The sequence below is a fragment of the Ceratotherium simum genome, chromosome 3, assembly GCF_057802395.1.
Source record: "Ceratotherium simum simum isolate JZ-2026a chromosome 3, ASM5780239v1, whole genome shotgun sequence".
NCBI classification, from domain to species: domain Eukaryota; kingdom Metazoa; phylum Chordata; class Mammalia; order Perissodactyla; family Rhinocerotidae; genus Ceratotherium; species Ceratotherium simum.
This window is the reverse complement of record NC_141902.1, coordinates 84277756-84293965: the sequence shown is the minus strand read 5'-3', so window position 1 is coordinate 84293965 and position 16210 is coordinate 84277756. Positions and strand designations below refer to the sequence as shown.

Sequence of the window (16210 nt, the reverse complement as noted above, 5' to 3'; positions counted from 1 at the left end):
GAGCTACAACGCAGGCCAAAGTTAAAACAAAACAAAAAAATATTTCTCTACTCCCAAACCCAGGGAAACCAGTTCTGGTTCCGCCGCGCCCGAGCCACCTTATCCAATAACCACCTCCACCCTCAACTTTTTTTTTCTTCTTTTGCAATGAACTGCCCTAGCCGCCTCTGAAAGAGGGAACTTAAGTTGTCAGGGCTGCGTCTCTGGGTGGCAGTAAGTTGTCCTCCATTAGGAACCAGAATGCCAGGTTATCCGACAGGCGCCCAGGCCGGGGAAGGTGGTCATCGATCAGACCTGGCAGGAAAGGGAGGAGGGAGAGGAGGAGAGAGGAGAGCAGGGGAGAGGAGGGGAGGGGAGAGGCTGGGCTGTGATCACCTTCACCTGCCCTGAGCCCAGCCCCCCTGTTCAACTAACCCTCGATCTTCTGCTGGGGTTAAAGGGGGCGGGGGCGAACGGGAGGGGGGCACCCCCGAGTTACACAAGTGGCCTCCTTCTATGAGAGAATGAGTTCACCACCTCCCCAGAGGAGCGTCACCATCCATCCACTCGGTGTGACTGATGAGACAAACCGCAAGGAAAAACTTCTGTAGCCCATATTTATGGTATTAATGAATAGTTAAAAAAAGATTTACACTTCTTATGATCAATATTCTGAGTTATTTCCCTCAAAGTATATAATTACAGTGTCTTCAGAGTTTTCATCATTGTTTGAGGTGGCAAAACCATTTGTAATTTTCATTAGCCAGTAAACATGTAATTAACATTCAGCACTGTGTTTAACTTAATTCCTGTTTAAGACGAGGACAAGAAGCACGAGGAGCGTTAGTTCCATTTGTCAAGTCTGACATACATCTTACCATAACATTTTCCTAAAATAAAAGATCCGTGTTTCCCCATTATTCTTCTCTTCAAACAAAACAAAACAAAAAAATCCATTAGTTAAAACTGTATTAAACTGCAAGAGGCAGCATAGTTTATTTTCAATTTTCGATAGTTACTGTGTATTCCTGCTTCCTTTATTCATTTTGGGGAGTGGAGGAAGGGAGGGAATGAATTAAGCACTCATTATCTGGAGACATGAAATGGGGAACTCCTCCCCCCAAAAGAAATAGGTTTCTTCTTCAGGAAAGTTCTAGAATAGGGACCGGAAAAGGGGGTGCACGAATCTGCAGGGGAGAGGGAAAAATCACTTTAGGGGACTTGAGTGGAAAGTAGAAAATGAGGATTCCAACGGATCCCTAGGAAAAATGTTGCCCTCCTGTTTCAAGTTCTATCTGTGATCCAGGGTGTCTGCCAGTCTGGGAGGCTCCTGCTTTTTCCCCCTCCTCTTCCACCTCTGTTTTTTCCCAACTAGCTTTAGGATTAGCCTGCATCCCTCTCGACCCCAAACAGTGGAATTTGGCTGTGCCTCGGGTCGTCTTGCTTTGCAACATCGCCTACAGTTGTTGGCGGTTTTCTGCTGAGGCTGAGCCGTTTGCTCCAGCCTCCGACTAAACTCATTAAGTTGGGAGATTTTTTTCAATTGGACGGGTGTTTTTAAAGTCTCGTCTTTCCAGCCCCAAACAAGGTGTAACAACGCACTCTTCCTTCTAAGGAATGAGATGAGAGACAAGGATCACTCCAGACATCTCCTACCTACGGTTTGGGGGTTTTTTTCTTAAAGGCGAGGCTTGCATTCCTCAGCAGCTATGTACAAAGCTCCCTGAAACCTCGTCTCTCTAAAGTTAGTGTGCAGGGTTTTCCAAGGCTGAGAGCGCCTAATACATGGGGAAGCACTTCCTTGAGGTGGAAGATCTCTCCCTTCACCTTTCCTCTTTTTCCCTGCAGGCTAGTGCCTACTTTTTATCAGTTTGCACAATCGCTTAGATAAACATCGAGGAGGAGATTCTCTTTAATTATCAAAGACACATCTTTTCAGGGGGCCAACAAAGCGTTTATTTCACCCGCCAAACTAAAGGAGAGTTATTCCAGTTTAGAAGGAAGATGCAAGCGGTTTGGGACCTTGAACAAGGCAAATATGGTTTTGGTATGTTTACTTACAGTATTTTTTTTCTCTCTCTCTCCTTTCTCACTTTTCTCCTTGTGCTGTGTGGGGATGGGGATGACTTGGGATTTTTCAAAAAATCGGATTGCTAACGTGTATGAAATGCCTAGGACTGTGGTTTAAGGGGTTTGGGGAAGGGGGGACAGTCAATTCAATGCATTGCCATATTTTATTACATGTGTGTGGTAGGAGAGGCGGTGGAGGAGGGAGAGGGGGAAAATACAATTGCAAAGCTGCCAAAATATGATTAAACCGAAGCGTAAAGACTGCGGTGCCTCCCGTCTTCTCGTCCTGTCTCCTCAAAGTCATTTCCTTCGATAGAGCAAACTAAAAACCAGTCCTATAAGCGTGTTTTTCCAAGCAATAGACGACTCGGTTTTCTAGCAAAGGAGCTGCTAGGCTCGCACTAAGTATCAGAATTTACTGTTCGTTTTGCCTCCGCGCTGCATTTTGCAACCTTGTGCAACTGACAGCCAGCCAGGCAGGGAGGGAGAAAAGCTCTGCGCGGCGCCCTCGGCCGCGGCTCGGGGAGGCGAGCGCTCGGCTAAGCTAGGAGGAGAATCGCAACGAGAAGGGTACTCACCATCGGGCGGGGTGGTGGAGCTGGCGTGCGGATTTCAGGCAAACGTTTACCTTTTTGCTGTCTATTGCAACCGCGTCGGGCTGACTTAAGAAGCAATTCTGTGCTCTGTCCAGAACGTTCAAGGAACGGTTCCTCATTTTTAAAAAGCCAGCGAGAGAGACGACAGAGACAGAGAAAGAAAAAGAGAGGAGGGGGTGAGGGGGACGCACATAAACCCAGTTCAGGGAAAAAAAAAAAAAAATCATCACCTCTCCGCCAGTGACTCGGGAAATGCAGAAGTGGCGAGATCCGAGTCCGGTCTAACCAAGCCAGAGCCAATTAATTTTAAATCCTGAAGAATTATTCAGATTAAAATGTACAGAAGTTTCATTCTCCTATGTCTACGTGAGCCCAAAGTCGTTTCCCTTTAAGAGCTCCTTTTCTTTTAAAGTTGAATTTTAGGCAGCGAGGACTCTTACACTAGGGGGCAGACAGATACTGTACTTGCTCCAATCTTAAGCAATTTTTTCCCTCCCAGCATATGCTCTGATTTAGCACTGTAAATTTTTCAGAGGACCCAACTCTGACAGCCCCTGGTGATTTTCAAAGTACCACAAGCCAGTGGTTAAAAATTGCATTGACTTGGAAGTTCAGAGGGACACAATGGAAGCCCCTTTCCCTATTCATGGAGCTCCAGTGTGGTGGAAGAGAAAAACACACACGGACTAGATTGAGGGAAAAGAGGAATTCAATGAATCCTGGTGGACAGAACTGGTTTCTACTGAGTTCAGAGTTAAATTCAGCATTTGCTGGGGTCTGTATTCATATTGTGATTTAATTTGTGAAGAATTACAGCCGTCAAGCCACTTTCTGAAAGAAAATCATATTCCTGGGTGGGTCCCCCCCCCCCCAGAGTAAGACAAATGTTTTTCCAACTTTCTCCAGCCAAATTAAAGCTTGCCATTCCCCTCATTAAAATAAATTTACATCTGCAATAAAAGACTGGGCTGGATTTTTTTTTTAAACAGTAACAACATATTGATATTTATCTTTTAGTCGTAGAGCTGTTTTATTCAAGGGAAATGAGCATCTCTGAAGAAGACATTTTAAAATATTTTCCCCTCTTTTTTCTTCTCAGTCTGCAGTTCCTTCTCTTCTTCTATGCAGTAAAATTAACTACAATTGTTAGCTTTGTTTATTGTTTTTGTTTTTTGCTTTTTAATAGCATCCCCATAACCAAATGAATCCTAAAATATAGAGTAAAACATCTCTGACTCCATGGCAGCCCTGTGGTCGTGTGCCTAGCAGGCTGCAGTTCTGTTGGAGATGGCTGGGAAATTCTTCATGTTAAATCTGAGGCCATCAGAGCGTATTTCGAATACCAAAAATCTCTAAGTGGATTGGGGAAGCTCTTCCTCCTCAAATTTTCCCACTGCATGTTTGTAAAAGCTGATCTTGCTACGGAAGTGCACTCAAGAGGCAAGACTAAGATTTCCCTATAATCAATTGTTCTCATCTTCTATTAAATTGAGATGGGAATGCCCATTAGATTTCCAGTCTCAACCCCAGCCCCACCACACCTCCGTTGAGTTTGCAGACAATCTACTGACATTCGCAGCATTAGGTAATTCTTCGAATCATAGAGGTTGAGAGGGCGGGGGGAAAAAAGCCTTCTCTGAAAATGATTTCTTTTCCATCCTTCTTGTCCTCTTTAGGAGAAAGTTATGTTGTGTCTCTAATCAACCTGAAATTCTCAGCCTAGCTTGGCTCTGTGGCAAACTCATTACACACCACATTTATGGTAGTTCAGTGTCCACTACAGGGTTTTGGTTTTTTTTTTTACAACTTTCATATAATCCCAGCACCTGCAGCTTTAGTGAAATATGTGATTTCAGCGGAGAAAGGGTGAGGGCTAAGAACGTGTCAGGAATGAAGCGTAAAAAGGATTTTTCCTTCCCTAAAAACTAGCCCCTATCTGCCTACATCTTCCTTTAGTTCCTACCTTGTATTCTGCCTGTGTGTAAAAGGTGTGAAGCGCAAAATGCAATCTCCACATATCAATTATATGTATGGTTTATTTACTTTTTAAATCCTTCATCTCCTTGATTTTTTGAACTATCAAGGATGCTTTCTTGTGGTTGTTAATTTACTATTTATATGTGTTCATGTTTCCTGAAGCTCAGCGTGTTTTGTGTAAAATATTTTAATTGCTCATAAACCTGGTCGGCTTACCAGTTTACAGTTTTTTCTTGGTGCAAAGTGTGTACAATGGACACAGTTTTCTTCTATACATGTGGAATAATCATAATCCACTAACTTGTCATAAGCAAACAAAAAGGCTACTGTGTTGAAATAAAGTGTGTTCTGGGGGGCAATTCTAGATGTTTGATGTTTAAACCCAAAAACCCTGGAATTCAGAGACACAACTGTGTAGATGATTTTAGCACATTGAGCAAAATGGCAGAGGCCAGAAGTTGTTCTTGTTGCAGTGGATCTCTTGAGGTCGAATATGGCTTGTGTGTGGTTCTTGTGAGTTGTACTTGCTATTATTCCCAATTTGGGGCAGAATCTCTGGGTGTATTTTAATGATTGTATGAAGGCTTAAAAGGAACTTGAACAATGAAGTTAGTACTCAACTGTTCTATGACCTAGAAGCATAGTCACTGAAGTCTTTGTGTACATTGACAAATGTGCATCTGATATATGTGCACTTACGTGTGTACAGAGTATGCACAGGGAGGCTGGGAGGCTGCCTCCGCTTGTCCATCAGCGAGCAGAACGGTCTTTTCCCCTCTCACCACGACTGTGTGTGCCGCAGGACGTTGGCTTGCAAGTCAGCAAAAACTGACGAGAGAGGATAAAGTTGAGGAAACCTGTTTTTAATTGTGTCATGACAATGAGATGAAGTCTAGTTCTGATTCTCAGCATCCGAGATGTTTTATTTGAGCAATTAAAATGTCAGGCCACATACCTATGAAATGTTAACTCTACAAGTAAAAGACAGATACTGAACAGCTTTTTCCTCTAAAAAAAGAAAAAAACGAGCCACCAAACCAAGCAAGTGATCAGAGTTGATTAAGAGAAGGGTCTACCATCACCCGGATTTGACCAAATCTTTCGTTGGTAAAATGCCTGCAAGCTCCGTTCGCGGCACCTTCCCACCCCCACCCACTACCCTTCTGCAAAGAAATCGGGCAACTTTTCTCTCTCTCTGGCATTGTGGGTACAAAGATGCGCCGGGAGTCCCGGGTGGTGCGCGAGCGGCGGATTCCGTGGCATCGCCAAGTTGCGAGAGGCGAAGTCCTCGATTCCATCCAAAGCCTCTCGCGGAGCCTTTAAGAGGCGTTGTGTGTGCGCGCCGCGCTCCTCTCCCCGCTGGGGCGGAAACCTCGAGCGCGGGGTGCGGAGAGCGCGGGGGCCGCGCGGCCGGGGCCGGCACGAGCCCATCCCCCGCTTGGCGGCGGCGGCGGCGTGGCCGCCCCCTCCCCGCCCCCCTTCGCCCCCCGCGCGCCCCGTGCCGCGGCCGCGACGCCGCTCGCTCTAGGACCGGGCTGAGCCCGCGGCCGCCATGGCGGGGCCGCCGCGCTCCGGCCAATGACGGCGAGGGGGCGGCGCGCGCGCGCCTGGCCAGGCCAACCCCGGCTGCTGCCTTATAAGGCGCGCCGTCGCCATGGCAACGTGCGCTAAGTTGCAGCAGTCGTGTCAAAGTTCACTATATAGAGAGCTCAGTGAGCTGATCGCGGAGAAGCCACTTCTGCCAGCCCCGGCGCCTATAAATCGCATTCCCTCCCGCGCCCCCCTTTTTAGCATATTTGATCACTTTGATTCTCTGTTCTTTTCTCTCCGCGGTGTGTGTGTGCGTGCGCGCGTGTGTGTTTTCTTCTCCTCCTCCTCCTCTCCCCGAGTTGCCTCCCTTCTCCGGGTGCCGTGCTGCCTTTTTTCCCCTCTTTCATTCTTTCTCTCCGTCTTTTCCTCCCCCCTCTGCGCACGAAGGATGTGCTTCTAGGTGGTGATCTGCCCTCCTCTCTCTCTTTTATCATTTCTCCCCCGCCGCCGGCGAGTTGACTCTTTCCCTATGTGTGTGAGGCGGCGGCGGCAGCAGCAGCAGCGGCTCCGGCGGCGGCAACAGCGGCAGCAGCAGCTTCAGCGGCGGCGGCGGCGCTAGACGCGGCGGCTCCGGGCCCGACCCGGCGGCTTCGGCGGCGGCGGCGGCGGCTCCGGCGGCGGCGGCGGCACGAGCGGCCCGCAGGGAGCGGCGAGCGGCCTCCATCCGGCGAAAGCGGGCGGCGGCGGCCGGAGCGAGCGAGGCGCGCGCCGGGCGCCCGGGGCAGGCGGCGGCCCAGCGCCAGGACGACGCCGCGCAGCGCCCGACGCGGACCACTTTCATGCTGATTCCCCCGGACCCGGGCAGCGCTCCGGCCACTCCAAGGGCCGCCGGCCTCCGCCCCGGCCTGCCCGGCTCTCTGGGCGCGCCCGCGACCGGCGCCTCCGCTCTCCTAGTCCTCCTGATTTCGATGGCTTTCCTGAATGGCTGACTGTGGGCTGCCCTGGACTTGGCCCCCGGACAGTCGCCTCTCCTCCTCCTCTTCCTCCTCCTCTTCCTCCTCCTCCTCTAACTCCTCGGCACACCAGCTCTGAGAGCGAGAGAGTGAACGAGAGAGGGAGGGAGAGAGTGAGAGCGAGCGAGATCTTTGGAGAGATTTTTTTTTTTTTTTTGCCTCCTACTTCTGTCTTGAAGCCAGACAATCGACTTGCAGCTCTCCCTCCCCTCCCTCTCTCTCCACGTTCTGCTGCCACTCGCTCTCCCCTGGCCCCATCCCCTCCCCTCCCGGCGGAAAGCCCCCCGAAACCAACAAAGCTGAGCCGAGGGAAACAAACAAAACAAACACACCGGGCCAGACAAGCAATCGACAAAACTTTGCAAAAGCAGAAACAAAAAAGGAAAAACTAACCAACCTCAACCAACCAGCCCCCGAGACACCCGGGGCGCCCTCCTGCGCCCTCTCGCACCCTCGCACACACAAAAGGCGGCGCGCCGGAGCCCGAGACCCGGGAGCCGCCGCCGCCCGAAGCCAGGGGAGCAGGAAGTCCGGACGCGGCCCCCATAGATATGGCAATGGTAGTCAGCACGTGGCGCGACCCCCAGGACGAGGTGCCCGGCTCGCAGGGCAGCCAGGCCTCGCAGGCGCCGCCCGTGCCCGGCCCGCCGCCCGGCGCCCCGCACACGCCACAGACGCCCGGCCAAGGGGGCCCGGCCAGCACGCCGGCCCAGACGGCGGCCGGCGGCCAGGGCGGCCCTGGCGGCCCGGGCGGCGACAAGCAGCAGCAGCAGCAGCACATCGAGTGCGTGGTGTGTGGGGACAAGTCGAGCGGCAAGCACTACGGCCAGTTCACGTGCGAGGGCTGCAAGAGCTTCTTCAAGCGCAGTGTGCGGAGGAACCTGAGCTACACGTGCCGCGCCAACCGGAACTGTCCCATCGACCAGCACCACCGCAACCAGTGCCAGTACTGCCGCCTCAAAAAGTGCCTCAAAGTGGGCATGAGACGGGAAGGTATCGGCCTCTCCTTTCTCCCCCCCCCGCCTGGGGTCCCGGGGCCCTGGGTGCATTTGGCTAGCCTGCTCTGGGTAAGGACACAGAAGCCCCAAGCTCTTCTCTTCGTATTGCAGCTGAAAGGGGTTTTATACTAGAAGCAAGTTCTGGACTGGAACCCAGACCCCCAAAGCCGCATGCTTTTGGCCGACTGATTTCCTCCTCTACTCTCTCTTCGGGCTGTTTTCATTTTCTTTGCATTGATTGCAAGTTCATCCGAGTTCGCCTTTCTGCAAGGGATGGGGTGGTGTTTGTTGTTGTTTTAAAGCCTGGTTTATTTCTCTCTCTTTCCTCTCAGTTTTTCTCTCCTTGTTTTTCCTGCATGTTCAACATATGTCTCTTCTCCCCACCCCTCTACCCAACCCCCACCCTCTCAAAAAAAAAAACCAACCTGAGATTGTACTTTTGTACAGGAGGTTCAAATTACAAATGGCAATTTTATGCACTTCGCCGTATTAACGCTGCCGCCCGGGCAGCGCTCCTGTGACCCTCCGTGGATTAACATTCTGCTTTAAAAAAAAAAAACAACAACTCTGTTTTCTTTTTTCCTTTCACTTTTGAAAGGAGGAGAGCGCGATAGGGAGTAGGGAAAGGGTGGGCGAGGGGCCCTCGGCGGCTCCTTTCGCTCTGCGCGAGTTGGGTCTTTGTGATATAAAATTCGCCGAGCGCCGCGAGCCGTGCTCGGCCAATGGCGCGCTCGGCGCCGGGCGCGGGCTCCGGGTTGGGGCGAGCGAACGCCGGGGTTTCTTTGTGTTTCTGCGAGAGCGACTCTCCCGGTCCGGCGTCAGATAACAGCCCCAGCCCGAGCCTCGCCGGCTCTCCCCGGCCCTCACGGGCCCTACCCGGGCTGCGCCGGCGCCGGCCGCCTGCTCCCCGCCTCTCCCCAGCTTCCTCTCGCCTCGGCCGGCCTCTCTCTCCGCCCTCTCCCTCCGTCTCTCTTTCTCCGAGCACGCCGATTAGGCTGCCGCCAGACCTCGGCTCTCCGCTAGTCTCTCATCGAGGGTTCCCCGCCGGGCTGGGGCAGTGGGGCTTGGGGGAGAGTGGTTCGGGGTGGCCACAGGCCGTCTGGGGTGAACCCTTGTGTCTTTTGCAAAAGCGTCTCACCCTCCCCCCAGACTCGCCCCTCCCGCTCCCTCTCCTCCAATCAATAAGAAATATCAGCTGTTTAACAGTAAAGAAGAAAGATGCCCCCAGAATGCTACATCCCGCCCACAGTGCCGGGACCCCGAGGCAAAGTGGCCAATTCTGGGTCTTGGGCGGCCCAGCCCCGAGCGGGCCTCGGAGGCAAGTGTGCCGCTCTGGCTTGCCTGGGTGGTGGTTTGAGAGGAGTGCTGCCGGGCTCCCGGTGACTCCCAGGTCTGTGGCCCTGGCGCGCTTGTGACAGGGGCAGGCCTGGCTGTTCTTGCGCGGCGCGGGGTCTGGGTCAGGTGGAGGTCGGGCTAGGGCAGACCCTGCCGGGGGAGCGGGGGAACAAGGCTGGTCATTAACTGTGGAATGTCTCCTTTCCTCCCCGCAGCGGTGCAGAGGGGCAGGATGCCGCCCACCCAGCCGACCCACGGGCAGTTTGCGCTGACCAACGGGGACCCCCTCAACTGCCACTCGTATCTGTCGGGATATATTTCTCTGCTGCTGCGCGCCGAGCCCTACCCCACGTCGCGCTTCGGTAGCCAGTGCATGCAGCCTAACAACATCATGGGCATCGAGAACATTTGCGAACTGGCCGCGCGGATGCTCTTCAGCGCCGTCGAGTGGGCCCGGAACATCCCCTTCTTCCCTGACCTGCAGATCACCGACCAGGTGGCCCTGCTTCGCCTCACCTGGAGCGAGCTGTTCGTGCTGAACGCAGCCCAGTGCTCCATGCCCCTCCACGTCGCCCCGCTCCTGGCCGCCGCCGGCCTACATGCCTCGCCCATGTCCGCCGACCGGGTGGTCGCCTTTATGGACCACATACGGATCTTCCAAGAGCAAGTGGAGAAGCTCAAAGCGCTGCACGTCGACTCCGCCGAATACAGCTGCCTCAAGGCCATAGTCCTGTTCACCTCAGGTAGGAAGGAGCCCCACCCAAGCTCATGCCCGAGAGCACCTAGCCCAGAGTTAGAACCCAGGGAACTTGGGGGTGCTCAGAGCAAGCTCCACTTTCTCCTTGAAAGGCCAAACTGTTGAGTGCACCTTGGAGTGGGAACTTTGTGTAGCTACTGGGCCCCACTAGGCCTGTCCTGGGGAGAGGAGAGGAAGGCTGGGCTGCAGGAACGATGCTTCAGACACAGACTCTCCAAATGGGCCATGGGGAAGCCTCTGGGGCCTGTTCCCCTCCTGCCAGACTGGGACACATGCTCCTGCTCCCTTCCTTAGCCCAGGCCATCTGGGCCAGCTGAGCCTGTGAAATCTCCTCTATCTCCAGGCTCTCTCTGGCACCCTGGCTGAGCCTCTAGGAGATGCCCCTGGGCACTGGAGCAGTCCTAGCATCATCCCTGCAGGGGAAAGTTTGCCCCTGCAGGGGAAAAGTTTGCCTGCTAACTCAGTAGGAGTTGGAGCTTCAGGCAAATTCAACCTGAGGGCAGCAATTTTCAAAAGCATATTTTTATAAAAACAACGCAGACTGCCAGGAGAGAGGAAAGAGCTGTCAGGAAGGGGCAGAGGAAGAGAGGGGCCCCCAGAAGACTTCAGAATGTCTGCAGGGGGTTGAAAACTCTGGCCTCTTACTTCCTCTGCCCAGGCAGACACTTAAAACAATTTTTGGACAACCTAAAGCGTATGCCAACTTGGACTGGCTATGAACGTTGCCTGAGATGTAAAATCGTCATTGACTACATTATAAAATCTAATTGGTTTGCATGTAGTTTAACCTGTGTGAGTAATAGATCTAATATTAATTAACTCTTGAGGCCAAATGATTTTTGAAGGTGTCTGGCTTTCCACTTTGGGCCACACCTGAGCCTTTTGGCTGCCCTTCAGGCTGACTTCAGCAGAGCACAGGTGGGTGGAAATCACCCCCTCCACATCCTTGTTCTAAGTTGTCAGCTGATCCCTTTGTCACAGCTGAGAGGGGAAAGGGGTCCCAATTCGGAATAACCAACATTTGGATGTTGGTAGGGCTGGGAACCTACGCACCCACTGCAGTATTTCCAGCTTGTAATCAGGACACTAGGAGAGCTGTGTAATTCGTGTGGCAGACAAAAAGATCCACAATCCTTTCCTTATTGTTTGAAGGAAACCTGGGGCCCCCCGGTCATTAGCTGAATCTATTGTAAGTTCTGAGTCCTTAACCCACTGTCTTTTATACATTGCTGCTGTTCACATAAAATCCTCCCACGGCCACCCCAAATTCTGCCTTCCAAAGTCCTTAGGTAATCAATGAAAGGGCAGTGTCTGGGCAAGGAAGAGCTGTATGCAGAGGCTTGGATCTGGATTATTTTCTCAGGGGACCTGTCATAACTAGAACATTTGCCTGATGCAAATGTACAAGCAGGATATTCCCCTACCCCACAGCCACCTTCACCCTGTCCCACAACCCAACACCCAGCCCACCTTCCCAGATGATGAGGGTGGTTGTTAATTTCTTCATATCATTGTTAGCTCTTAGCCTTACCCTTGGTCTTTCAAGGAAAGAAATGCCTGATACTGTCGTAACAGTTTAATTTATTACTATTTGCAAAATGTAGAGGCCTGTGTGGAGAATGCAAATCGCCTCACAAAGAGATAAAGGTTCCTGTTATCTGATTCAGAGGGAGACACACAGTACCAATGCAGAGGGAAAGAGTCCTATGCAAACAGATCTTTAAATTCCTGACCACAGACACCTATGCATTCTGTGGACATGCAGAGTCCTAGATACACACATGAGGAGGCTGCATGCGTGTTCTGGCTCTCGGGGTGGAGGTGGTGGCAGCTGTTTTCGAATCTCTGTTTTAAGGATTCACAATATGCATGTCTTAGCCCCAGTCTTGTCTGGGGAGCCCCAAAAGGTCAGGTCACAACCTGCACCGCCTTCAGTGAGAAGCCTCTCGTTTCAAAGGCACTTATTGTATTTTCACATTTCCGAAAAAGAAGAGTGTTTTCCTGAAGATAACGGGGAGGGAGGTTCTTCTTGGAGGGACTTGGGTTTAAAAAAATATATATAAAGGGGAGTAGGAGAGAGAGAGAGAGAGAAGAAAAGGGGGAAAAAGAAACAGCTCAAATGAACAGAGAGATCACAGTTTGCATGGCTGCCCTTCAATAGGCTAAACTGACAAGATCAGTTTTAAAGGGCCACTTAAATCAGTTTCAAAGACTGGAGAAAAATGAGTGGCCCTCTTTGGGGAGAATCTGAGGCTGGGTCCTGGTCGCCATTGCTCAGGGCTGGGCCAAGTTGTTGCCCACCCCCACTATATGATTATAAGCCAAACTATTATTTACAGAGGAGGAGGAGCACTGGCAGTTTTGGTTTCATCTGTTTGTCTGTCTGTTTACTGACTTCAGCCAGATTCACCCAATGCACTTTGCGTGGGCCTCCCAGTGACCAAGCCTGAGGACTGGGACGGTGAAAGCCTGCAGCGCACTGAGCTGTGTTTTCTTTTAAAGCAAGTACCCCAGGACCATCTCATGCTCTCCCCGCCCCCCCCTCCAAGTTTTCAGGACACAGGCATTTGCTCCAACTCTGGTTGGGGCAGTTTGACAGAGCACTGTACACACACCTCATGTGACCCATTTCAAACCTCTTAATCTGATGACTGAATTCTTCTTCTTCTTTTTTTTTTTTTAAACTTTCTTCCAGATGCCTGTGGTCTCTCTGATGTAGCCCATGTGGAAAGCTTGCAGGAAAAGTCCCAGTGTGCTTTGGAAGAATACGTTAGGAGTCAGTACCCGAACCAACCAACGCGATTCGGAAAGCTTTTGCTTCGCCTCCCTTCCCTCCGCACGGTCTCCTCCTCAGTCATAGAGCAATTGTTTTTCGTCCGTTTGGTAGGTAAAACCCCCATCGAAACCCTCATCCGGGATATGTTACTGTCCGGCAGCAGTTTTAACTGGCCGTATATGGCAATTCAATAAATAAATAAATCAAAATAAGAAGGGGGAGTGAAACAGAGAGAAAGAAAAGGCAAAAGACTGGTTTGTTTGCTTAAGTTCCTTCTGTTAAGAAAGGATATAAAAGGATGTTACAAGTTTGCTAAAAGAAGAGAGGGGAAGAATTTAATGGACTGTGAATTTCAAAAAAAAAAAAAAAAGACTGTCAAGTGAACTTTTACAGAATGCATTAAAAAAAAACTCCTGTGTCGGTCAGAACAACTTGCTACTTATCATTTTTGTATAAAAAGGAAATTAGTCTTTTTCTTTTTTTTGGTAAATTTTTGAAAAATATTGCTAAAAGTGCATTTAAGGAGATTGGGAGAAAATTAGCAGAATGGAGAAAGTAAGTCTTTTTTTTTTTTTCCAAATTATTAATTGTCCTGTGTCTATGTACCTCTAGCTGTTCTTTTTTGTACTTATCTGGTTCCAAACCAGTTTATTCTGTGGTTCTATAATAAGTTTTGATATAATCTTGGCTTCTTAAAAACTGTGTATCCTTAAAATATATGTTCTGCAAGAATTAAAACTGAGTCCATGAAAATATCATAGGAAGACATAAAACTTTAAAAGGCAACTCAAAGATGATGGAAACGCACTTACAAGTGGTGACCAAAAATTTTAGGTGAAGTTGAGCACTCTAATTTGAGAACTGGAGGAACCACATACAACACTTAACTTCCCCTACCCTGGCCTCCCTGCCCCCCCCAAAAAACACCATGACAAACCTAGCTTTTTAAAAATATTTTAAGAAAGAGAATGAACTGTGGAATTTATTGGCAGCCAAGGAATGTGTCCAAGACACATGCTGAGGTTTTGAATAAAAAGTGAACTTTTGTAATTTGAATTGGGTCCCGCTTAGTTCTTGAATTGTTATGAAAATCCTATATCTGTTTGTATATTTGCAAACCCTTTGTATTATAATTGTTGATATTTTCCCTTTTTAAAAAAATACCATTGAAATCAGCATGACAAAATAACACTGTTGGCACTTATAGGTAACGTGATTGATTCAGTATCTTAGAGTTTACAGTTTGTGTTTTAAAAAAACTGAAGGTTTTTTTTAAGTGCAACATTTCTGTATACTGTAAAAGTTATAATAACTGAACTGTTTGGTCGAGTCTTTGTGTGTTATATTCCAAGGAAAATTGAAAGTATTCAGAAATTAAAATATTATTTGATATCTGAAACCTGTTTGGCTGTCCCCACTGTCTTTCCATCAAGAAGAGCCCCTGTGAGCTCTCCCTGAGCCCGGCCTGGGGGCTCTATTTATTTTCTCCCCTCAGTCAGTTTGTTCAAAGGTGGACTAGTGTATTTGCCTGTTTAATTTGGGTGTGTGTTGGGGGGAAGCTGAAGTTAATGGTTTATCTATGGTTTAGGAAGTGCCATACTTATATAGTAAACCACCCCCATTCACCTAATCCTCCTTTTAATTAAAAATGGATTTTCCAGGAAAAAAAAAAAGGCCCTTATATTTGTCACACTTAAGTGCCTGCTTAGGGAAGGTATTGTGAAAAGTATTAGAAATCTTGAGATCAGTATCTATTTTATGATCAGAAAAAAATACTGTTTTGTACATTTCTGACAGGCAGAAGACCATTCAAGCAAGCTAATCACAGCATTGTAAATAGGGGGCAGTTGTTTGCAATGAGTTTTTCCTTAAGTAGGTGTGATTTTTAAAAATATTCTGTGGTTCTCATCTAGCGTGGTTGTTGAGAGGATTTCAAATTCCGTGATCTAGCTTATAGTGCTGAAGGGTCTGTTTTTAATGTATATATGATAACTTGCAGTTGGTCTGCCTTTCCCCTCCCCCCCTTTACGTTCATTCTGTGAGAGCATGACCACAGGTCAAGGGAATCTTTTCCATTGGAGTTATGTACATAAAAACACATCGACATTTTGACATTTCAGATTGTGTAGATACAATCTGTACTGCTCTCAGGATACCTTGTCCTTGGAAGCCAGATTAAGAAAAAGAAGAGAAAGAAGGAAGGAACTTTACCTGGTGTGTTGATTTGGAAGTAGTAACTATTTTGTTTTGGAGTCTCCCCCCCCTTCTCTTTTCCTGGTTTGGAGGAAGCTCAGTGCGTGGGAGCTTGCAATTTTGTTCTTGTTGAGGCTTTCCAGCACCCCCCCCATACCTCACTATGTTGTGGTTTAATTTTAAAAGGGGGTGTGTAGGGGAGGTGAAAGAAAAGGGATCATTTTGTAAAGTGTATTAAACTTGGATACTCAGTTCCAGTCAATACATGTAGACCAGAAAAATCTGATTTGTGCATATGAGCAGAGTTCTCCATCTGACCCTCAGCTTCTGTCTGTAGATATATACATACATAAATATAAGTATGTTCTTACGGCAGAATATCGCCGACCTTTAGATCGAGGTTTTGTCGGTTGTTTATTTTCTCCTCTTGCAAGTGCTATCCATGTGAGTGTGTGAAGTTTCTCTAATAAGTAAAACACAGGCCCTTTTCCTTGTTTGTTTTGTGTTAGTTTATTGTAAACAGCCATTTGTTGTAAATTATTATTGGCATTAAATTATAATTTATGATTTTCAAAGCAAAAGACAGTCCCTGTTTTATTATGCTTTAAGCATGTGTTCTAGACGTTGGAAATCTCTCACTCTCTCTAAGTTTCAGCAATGAGCTTGGGGTCTGCGAGGCAGAAAAACAGGACCCAAAATTTTTCAAACGCTTAAAACAAAACCCCTTGTATATGTTTAGAGTGGCCGGAGGAGGATCTGTTTAGAGTCTTGAGTTTGGTTTAAGTTTATTGCATTTAAAGAAAGTTTTTCTTTTCACGCTGAGTTAGAACAAAAGATCTTTGCTGCGACTGAATTGGACAAAAGACGAGGGCTGGGACCCAGCGAGTGCGTTCTGTGTGAAATTGACGAGATCTTTAAAAAAGCTGCTAAACATGGCGACTCTTTCCCTTTAAGTGTCTCTTTTTCCTTGCTGGGTTTTTTTTTTT

At 48.8% G+C, this 16210-nt stretch overlaps 1 protein-coding gene across 3 annotated transcripts; it reads left to right on the top strand.

Moving 5' to 3' along the window:
- The first annotated feature begins 6937 nt into the window (after positions 1-6937).
- On the top strand, positions 6938-15870 carry NR2F2 (nuclear receptor subfamily 2 group F member 2). 3 transcript variants are annotated; one of them, XM_087428884.1, is made up of 4 exons: positions 6938-8158; positions 9714-10241; positions 11408-11444; positions 12951-12978. In XM_087428884.1, the coding sequence occupies exons 1-3, from the start codon at positions 7717-7719 to the stop codon at positions 11431-11433; spliced, it is 996 nt and encodes a 331-aa protein (XP_087285010.1). In that variant the 5' UTR covers positions 6938-7716; the 3' UTR covers positions 11434-11444; positions 12951-12978. The 3 variants fall into 3 exon arrangements, with proteins under 3 accessions (XP_087285010.1, XP_004431967.2, XP_087285011.1); XM_004431910.2 differs by lacking the exon at positions 11408-11444 and having other exon boundaries at positions 6940-8158; positions 12951-15870; XM_087428885.1 differs by lacking the exons at positions 6938-8158; positions 11408-11444 and adding an exon at positions 9273-9481 and having other exon boundaries at positions 12951-15869.
- Positions 15871-16210: the final 340 nt, after the last annotated feature.

What these genes read in the sequence shown, in the direction of transcription:
- NR2F2 (XM_004431910.2), top strand. Translation starts at nt 7,717, where the DNA reads ATGGCAATGGTAGTCAGCACGTGGCGCGACCCCCAGGACGAGGTGCCC. An exon ending in AGTGGGCATGAGACGGGAAG is followed by an intron (nt 8,159 to 9,713) that starts GTATCGGCCTCT and finishes TCCTCCCCGCAG; the next exon opens with CGGTGCAGAGGGGCAGGATG. An exon ending in CATAGTCCTGTTCACCTCAG is followed by an intron (nt 10,242 to 12,950) that starts GTAGGAAGGAGC and finishes ACTTTCTTCCAG; the next exon opens with ATGCCTGTGGTCTCTCTGAT.